General features: G+C 40.0%; 1 protein-coding gene across 1 annotated transcript in view; it reads right to left on the reverse strand.

Moving 5' to 3' along the window:
• Positions 1-9,215, reverse strand: part of LOC118323332 (homeobox protein Dlx4a-like) — a 15,649-nt gene extending 6,434 nt beyond the window's left edge. The window contains exons 1-2 of the mRNA XM_035655280.1: positions 8,375-9,215; positions 4,407-4,603 (exon numbers count right to left, since the gene is read on the reverse strand). Coding sequence (XP_035511173.1) covers positions 4,407-4,603; positions 8,375-8,702 — 525 coding nt within the window. The 5' untranslated portion in view covers positions 8,703-9,215. The remainder of the gene's footprint in view (positions 1-4,406; positions 4,604-8,374) is intronic.
• Between the last annotated feature and the right edge of the window lie 228 nt (positions 9,216-9,443).

Consider the following 9,443-nt stretch of genomic DNA (forward strand, 5'->3'; position numbering starts at 1 on the left):
AGAGAGAGAGAGATAGAGAAAGAGTTTCAAGGAAAAAAGTTAGAAATGTGCTACGTGCCATTTCTCAGCTGCGTCTGGGAACATTAGCGATTCAGATGGAAAGTGGTCAGTGGTTGGCTGCCAGCCTAATGGCATGAAGGCAGGATAGAGATGTGGCGCATGATCACTATCTTCAAGTGTGTGTTTATGTTTCCATCTGCATATGTGTATAAAAATGCACATGAGCTACATATGTTTGAGCAGATGCATGGGGTGTGTGTCTGAGTGGACTAAAGTGCATCCATGCATGTGAGGAATGTGTGTATGTGTACAGTACATACTGTATGTGCTGGACAGTTACATGCGGCTAATTACAGCCGACTGAGAGCAACACGACTGCGTGTTCAATACGCGTGTTCGTCGTGTCTCCGATGATTTTGACGTGGTCCCACCAGAGAGGAGGAAATACAGGCCCTTAAACAGATGTTGTATTGCATTGGTAGTTTGTTATTTGTTTTTAGCATGGAGATTTTACAAAAATACATAAATTATAATATTTGTTCAAAAATACAAATAAGCTTTTGCATGTATTTGGTAGTGTGAAACAGTTTTTTTAAACTGTATTTAGATTGTCGGTTAGATTCCAAGCCTATAAACAGACCTTGATCATTGAATAATTCCCACAAAACCCTGGATTATGACATTTTTTATGTTCGGTGTCACATTTTAAAAATTGCTTTTATTTATACAAGATCTAGACGTGACTATCGGATGATCATCAGTGATGAAGGTACTGTTAGGGACATTACTAACACTTGACAATAGCTATGTTACGAGAGAAAAGGTCCATACTGCTAACAACTGTCCCAGTGACAAGGTGCAGCTACCGTTTGACGTTGTTTTTGTTTTTCTGTGAATATCTGACTACAGAAAAGATTGTCGACTACAAACGGGCAACGGACAAACTAAAAACTGGATGTAGATAGGGCCTTTCACAATTTCAGGCACCACTATAATTTCTCCTACATGCTTGGAAGGGAAGGGTGAAGCGAGCAGTATTCAATTGGTTGCAATCTGCAGCCTCACCGCTAGATGTCACTAAATCCCAATGGACCTTTAATACAATCAATGTGGCAGCGCAGCTAAACCTTGGCTATGGTAGGATAGCTAAAATTCCTGGTAAAAAGGAATAGTTCGACACTTTGGGAAGTACACTTATTCACTTTCTTGCTGACAGATAGATAAGAAAATCCATACCACTCTCATGTCTGTACACTAAATATAAGTCTACAGCCAGCAGCTGTTTAGCTTAGCATAGCATAAAGACTGGGAACAGAGGGAAAGGGACTTATCTATGAAAAGGAAATTAAAACAGGGCAAGCATTCCCAGAAAAGAAAGTAAAAAAACACCCACATTCTTTATCCCAAGCCCACAAAAATGTGTCTGCATGCCTCAAACTATAGCCAGAGATATCCTTTAATTGCACTCTAGTATCAGTTGACATAACGCTGACATACTTAAGACTATAATGCAATCAGTCAAAGCCCACTTTCCCCGATCCAAAACACCTCAAAGAATACAGAGAGAGAAGGTAAAAAAAAAAAAAGCTTCTTCAGTAAACATGCATGTGAGTCTGACTTTCAGCAGACCACACTGAAAACCACTTTGCCACTACAAAAGGCAAAGGCACATGAACAGATCATCTCTTACTCCCAGGGTAAACATAGCTGCTGTGGTTAATTCATATGGGATTAGGATGGTTCATTTGATGACATCATTACACACATACACGCACACACACGTGGATGTATCGTATTTCAAATGATTACTAAACAATCTAATCTTTTCCCAATGGGACACCTGCTCAGTACTCAAACCTTTACTCTGTTTTCCACATGTGTAATGTATCTTTGATCGCACAGCATTATATGGCTTTTAAAAATAACTCCTTTTTGACACAGGCCACACCTTATCTCCTGGCACAAAGATGCCGCCACATGTGCTGCCTTCTCCTTTCCTGCTGTCGCTTCACGAAGAACAATGATTATAATTACAGCCGGGATGATAACAGCTCTGAATAACAGTGGCTGTGCATTCTGACAGGGTAAGCCCATTTGAATACAGTATAAATTTTAAGTACGAATGTGTTACTGATGAAGAAAATAGTTCCTGTTTTCCAAATGTGACCTTGTGCTCCCCAGTACAGAGAGCTCTTCATATCTTCTTCTTGGTGAAACACTAAATTGTGAAAAATGTCATAGACTCAATGTACATATAATAACTACACTGCCCTACACAGCCAAACCACAGAAACTAATTTACACATTTGGTCAAAATGAGTAAAGACCTGAATCTGACCTTTTGACATCTGTTTTAAAAATGTATTGTCATACAAATGTAGAATTTTTGTAAAAAGGAGCAGCTTTAAAAATTTGCACTAGCTACTAAACACGACTAAAAAACAACCCAAACTGCTAAAGAAAGAGACATATAACGAATGTAAGCTAGCCTAGCTAAAGCTAAATATAACAATTAATTTTTTCTCTTGCTCTTTTATCTTTAAATGAAAAATTAACTGACATCTGGGTATTTCAGCTTTGTATTCCATTTAACTAAATGAGTCAGTCGCTGAACCTAGTCATGATGGAGAAACTAAACACCTGCTAAATGGTAGCTAGCTTAGCATAACTCAGTTGCTGCCATCTCAGCTTTTGACACTGGTGGAATTCATGCGATTTGGTGAGGTTAAGTTCCTTTAAATGACATATTTAAAAGCTTAATTTATTATAACTGAAACAAAGATTAATTTCATTCCTAAACTATGGACTGTAAATAATCAAAATTAAGTCTTTCTTTTAAACAAACTAGTTAAAATGGGCAAAAAAGCTGAAAGAAAATGTTTTCATTCCAATTATTTTTGCCATTAAATCCAGCCTTAACATGTAACTGTTCTTTGCCTTTGTAGAGTAACGCATCTACTGCTCATCGAAAAGACAGTTTCAAATAAGACAATGTCGTCCATGAAGAAAATCCATGTGTTTTTCTGCTGGATGGATAAGTTATTTCACCGTATATTGTATCGTAAAGAAATTGACCTCTGAAACTGAACTGAAGATGCTCAGGAAATGAGGAAACAGTTTGTCAGAGGAACAATTTCTAAAAAAACATTCTCCCTACAGAATTTCTTTTGTTTGTCTTAACTAAGGTAAAAACTTTTCTTAAACAGGTTTGTCATTCACACATGTTGGGACAAAGTGCTATATCAGTATCTGTTGTGTTCATCGGGTTGATTGTTTCCGGACTAGGAGTGTGAATATCAGAACTTTAATCAACTGAATAAAGGCTGACTCACTAATGTCTAATATCAATGGAGTTAGGCAAATTAGACATTTATTTATAGGAAAATGTTGTGGATTATTATTAAATACCAAAGCGTCTTATAAAAACAATATGAACTTCAGATGTTCACAGTGGTGAAACAAGCGGCTAGAAAACATCGACAGCAGCCGATGTTGCCTCACCGGCTTCATGTAACAGACAAAATGGTTGCCATTAAGGCTTTTATTTGCCTTTGTCGACTGCACGTGTGTGTGTGTGTGTGTGTGTGCGTTTTCTGAGGGAAAGAAAACAGACAAATAAAAGGCACTGAGAGGGAAAGATGACCAGCGGCAAAACAAGTCTTCGCCTTAACATCAGCTGCAGACACATAAATTTACACTCATGGTGAACGCCCAACACACACGCATTTATACACACACTCCCAATTCGTGATGTGCATTTGAGGCCTCTTTGTTCCATCTGGTTTTGTTGTAATCAGTGTCATGTCCTTTTGTTTTCTGATTCTATGACAATCTATGACTAAACTTCACATGACATTTGTGTATGCCAGCGTGTAATTACACATAGAGGAACGTGCGGTGACAACAGTTTACAAGAATGTACCATTGCCTGTTTGGGCTTTTATACTGGCCTAGGTGCCCTTTAACTGGGAACCAAGGAACACTTTGATTACATATCCAATCAAACAATCAACGACAGGATAGAATCAGGTTCTAGAATAAATCTCAGTTCAATTTTGTTGTGTTTTTTTTGTATTTTCTATTAAAAAACGACACTGTAGGTGTGTATGTTCTATTGATATTAATGTATGTTGTAGGCATGCATTCCAATGACAGCTCACAGTGTGTCATAAACACTGGAAATGAGATTAAATTGATACACGCCCTCAATTAGAGAAATTAGCCCACACTTATCAAAAATGTTTCCGACTCTTGTCATCACAGACAGATATTTTTCAGTCCTTTTCATGTGCAAAATGTATTTTTATATCATCTTGAAATAAAAGAAATAGCTCAGCTAAGACTTTCAGTGTAAAAGAGCAGACATATGTTGTGTGTTTTTCTATGTGTATCATCTTCCACAGTACCTGGGTCTGCGTCAGGCCCAGTTTGGCCGCCAGGTCGGCCCTCTCGGGCAGGGCAAGATACTGGGTCTGCTGGAAGCGCTGGTTAAGCGCCTGAAGCTGCAGGCTGGAGTAAATGGTCCGAGGCTTCCGGATCTTCTTTCCCTTCCCGTTCAGTCTCACCTCCCCGTTCTCTATCACTGCCGTGGGCTTCTCGTGTTCTGCAGAAGAGGAGGGAGGAGAGCAGTGTTTTAAATATCAACAAGGGGCTTTGAGGGGGGCAGGAGTTTGGCCTTACAGGCGCCGTCCTTCAAAAGATCACAAGATTAGTCAATGGTCATGAAACATTTCAAAATGTTGTGAAAGATAGAAATTCCTGCTTCAATCTATCCTCTGTCACATTTCTGACACCTTTCTTTAAGGGAAGCTTGTGGTGGAGTTTTGCGCTGGTTTCCTCATCATGCTGGGTTTTACTGATTGCTTTTTTTCTATCCCACAAAAATGCTAAAGAAAGTAGAATGTGCGTACTACGAGGAAACAGAAATTCAGGGAGCAGGTCTGTTTTTATACGATATACACGTGGGCTCTATTAGAATGTGATGGAAGTTGTTAAGAAGAAACAGGAACACATTCAGCCTCATATCACAGTGTGTTCTTAAAAAAAAAAAGTTTTTTGTCTAATATGTAGGGACAGGCCATATATGGGCTCAGCCATTTTAAAGTTTAACCATGCACCTAACCATAACCATCTAAAATTGAACTACAGGGATGTGCAATATAACCAAAATGTCATATCCTGGTATAACAATATCAAAAAACCAATATCCAGATAATACACCTTTTCTATAAATCAGTAAAATAAAATGACCACTGTGTCATACAAAGACCACATCCGTGTGACAGAAGTATCCTCGTTTTGTCTTGGCAATGTCGGAGTCTGTCTCCTGTTTCGGAATCACTCCATTCTGCTTCACCTTCACTGTTCTTCCTTTTTTGTTTGTGTTGCCTTCACGCAAATTTCCTGCCTGCATCCGGAAGAATGCAAAGCCTCGTCCAAATGACGAAAAATATTGCTGTCAAGACTGTGATCTTGGACACAACAAAATAAACTATAGAACATAGTGTGATATTTTTATATTGTCATATCTCACAGCCCTAAATTTAACAGCAAAATAGAAAGTGATAATGGTTGGGGCAATTTTGTTTAAATACAAAATATGAGGCTTTTCTATGTGTAATATTGTGTGGTACAATATCATTTGAAATTCTGTGAGTACACTTCAGTATCGTGAAATATAGTGTGTGAGAAGGCTGTAAAATGAGTCTAATAACTATATGACAATGGACGCAGGTAAAAGGATAAATCCACTTTGTTCTCTCCAAAGCATTTCTGGTTCAGCTCAGCTGAGAGGGCTTCTTTTCTTCTTCGCCCTTTTTCAGGAAAGCCATCCGACTGTATGTTCGCCCACGCTGAATATGTTATGACATGAGCTTATAGCCTGCAGTGGCAGGAGAGAACAGCTGCGGACAAGCCGAGGCCCCACAAGACGTTCAGATTCTGTAACTGAGCTGCAGAGTGGCGGCGCGGGCGCACTCAAGTGCATGAGCACTGGAGGAGAGAAAAACAACGGGCCCTTCGAAGAGATTTGACGAAAAAGGAAAAAGTTAACTTAAGAGGGTATACATTTCTGAATGTAAGTCCCGTTAGCTTTAGGTTGTATGTGGAAAAATAATAATGATTGATATATAGTTGTCTAAGCATATTAACACACACACACATATATGTGTGTGTGTGTGTGTGTGTATATATAAATATAAATATATATATATATATATATATATTTATATATATATATAAAAGTACTGAAGTGGTAACTCTTTGCTTTGCCACAAACTGGACCTAAACATTTCATAGAAGTGAGAAAATAAATAAATGACCATAAAGCATTCTTAGTCCACCCAAAAAGCTCCAATAACAGAAATGTAACTGGACTGGGTAGTAGGGCTGAAGTCCTGTCAACACCAATCATAGATACTCAGAATATATAAATCCATTGTGTTTAACATGTTTTACAGTTGACACAAGTAATGCCTCAATATGTCATCAGTTGAGATTAGGATATTTTATAAAGTATAATAGTAATAAAACAACATCAGGTGTGTTCCTATTCAGTCTATTCATCACCGAACACACTGATGATGCTTTATTTGTGGTTAATTACCTCTATTTGCATCGTGTAGAGACAAGCTGAGAAAACCAGCTGAAAGTGCTGATGTGGCGCTTATTGATGTCTGTAGACTATACATTATTATTTTTTTTAAATTAAAGAAATTAAAAATAAATTGTTAATTTGTTCAGCGATTTAAAACGCTGTACACTGAATTTACATGAAAAAGGCACAAAAACAAGTTGGGATAAAATATATACAGGAGTATAATTTAATTACTTATATTTTACTGCTGTATTAAACAATGTAATAAACACTATTTTGTACATGTTTGAACTGTTTTATAATATTATTTAGAGTGATTATTATTAAAGATCTGTACATTTTCCTAGCCACTTGTGTCATTTTTAATTCAGTTTGGCTTCACTGCATCTTTATACATTATGTTACTCTGACAAACATTTTGCTGAAAAAAGCATGCCGTACATGAGGGGTAGAAAAACAAAGAAAGAAAGAAAGACATTTTGACAGAAAAACCAAGACGTGTTTGCCTGTAGTCAAGTTTAAATAGCTAAATGTGTAGAGAAGGACCTGTATTAATATTATTAGTAGTAGTGTATGATCAGACTCTACATCTATTAATAATTCATGTAACATATATGATGGTTGACAAAGGTCCGTCTACATACATGTATCTTAATATATATATGTGTGTATGTAATCCGGATTGCTGCTCTTTATTCCATTGTAGCAGCCGGTCAGATGGTGGAATTCTATGCTTTTGGCGGTGCCTTTTAGTTGCATTAAAGCAATATCACTTTTTTAGAACATAAGCTATCAAATATAACACCATCTGTATATTTAAGTGGTCTGCATTGAATTAGCTTGAAGCCATTAAAATTGATCACAATGGGCCTCGATGGTAAAGGGTTTATAAATATGATGACCAAAAAATAAATGATTAAAGGTGGTGTTATTTAGGAATTCTTTTAATTGATCTGCTTGGTGTGAAAGGTTAGGATTCTTGAAGTATTTTATTTTGAAACTATATAACACTCTATACAGTAAATATTTTGTTCAATTAACATTTATTTTTAAATCGAATTCAACAATTATTTTTCATTTTTCAGTACTGAAAGTAGTGTAATTATTATTATTGTTGTTGTTGTTGTTGTTATAATTGTTATTGTTATTAGAGGTGTCTCGGGGGTGCAGGCAGCAGGCAGGGTGGATGTTATTTGGAGATGATGTGCTGGCTGTGTTTTGAGGCTTTGGCCGCTGCGGGACACCACAGGGCCGGAGTCGGCTGCTTCTTGTGGAGAGTCCCACGGTCTCTGTGGGCCCTCGGCTCATCTTCCGTCCAACCCCAAAGTACACTGAACACGAGGCTGCGGCCGACCTGTGTGTGGATCCAATTATTGCGCTCCGCTGTGGCTTATTTTTTACTCCGAGCATTTTAATGGGCCTAAATAAGACATCTGTGAGGAATAACATTTTGTTTCCTGAGATTTTCCTTTAATTATTTTCTGCGTGTTGTTGCATTTAATGTCCTCTGTGATGCTGCAACCAGCATCTTTTTGACTTGAGCCGCCACACTGGTTTTTATTCGAGACGACGCACAGAATCATGAACAAACATATCATTTTAGCGCGGGTGGGCCCAGTAAAAAGCAAATAAGCCATGCCTCAATTAAACTAAAGCCTCTGTTTTCTTTCTCTGAGATCTTTCCACTCTTCACACGGGGTATGAATATTGAACTCAAACTGTGGATGCAAAAGAAAAGAGCGAACATGAGTGTTCCATATTTGTCCTGCGTAAACCTACCCGCATCCTCCAGTCTGGTGTGTCCAAGCGCGCCGCCGTGACCCCCGTGCTGATAGGGCAGGTAGGCCCCGGGGTGGTGCGCGCTCACGGGGCTGTGATAGGGCGGGTATCCCAGCGGGCGACCGTACGAGGACGCCCCGGAGGAGAAGGGCCCGTCGTGCTGCGAGGGCCCGACGGCGTGCAGACCGTGCACCGGGTAATGGTTGTGGGACAGGCCGGGGGAGGGCTGCTGGTGTCCGGGGTAACCGTGGCCGCCGAACTCCAAAAACGCCGACTTGGACGGATCGGGCGGGACTAAAGTGTCCGATATAGAGCTCATAGTCATCATTGGGGTGAGGGGCAGTGATGTAGCGGGAAATAAGAGGGGTCAGCTATGACCTCCAGGCGGGGGTCATCATAAGACAACCCACCATCAATGTTAAAGTCAGCAGACTTTCAGAGAAGAGTTTCACTTTCCATAAACCGACAGCAGCCGTTGGAAATGGACTTGAGCTTCGATAACTGTCACTGTATTCCTGCTGAGAGAAAGGGCGATAGGACGCGGGTTTATGTGGGTTTGTCCTCCGCTACATCCCGGCTGAAGGGTCCACAAACGCGACGCTCAGTGTTGAACACCATTGACGCGGACAGGACGCATGACAACGTGCAGCCAGGACGGCACTGTGTGAGAAAACACCGCAACAACTCCTGACGAAAAGTCCGTAAAAAAGATTTACTATCCTTCCAGTGGGGTTATTTTCCTTCTTCTCTTCGTCCAAAATAAGCAGTCCGGAGCTTGTTCCCTCCCGTGTTGTGAAGAGGCGCTTGGCAGGAGCAGAGAGGACTGTGTGTGTGTGTGAGAGTGTGTGTGTGTGTGTGTTCCTCCTCTCCGGAGCGCACTGTGAGTCTGCACACACCATCCTCTGCCTCCACTTGGCACACGCAGCGCGCAGCTCATTGGCTGCAGCGCTCCGCCGTGTCACACAAATCACATTGAGCACCGGCCGCGGACCGGCTCCCTCTCGGTTTTTGGCGGACAATGAAGGCCCCACTTCTCAAAGTCTTCAGTAAAACGCCATTTTAACCATTA

The sequence above is a fragment of the Morone saxatilis genome, unplaced genomic scaffold, assembly GCF_004916995.1.
Source record: "Morone saxatilis isolate NCDOM2014 unplaced genomic scaffold, NCSU_SB_2.0 Contig14, whole genome shotgun sequence".
In the NCBI taxonomy this organism is placed as follows: Eukaryota; Metazoa; Chordata; class Actinopteri; family Moronidae; genus Morone; species Morone saxatilis.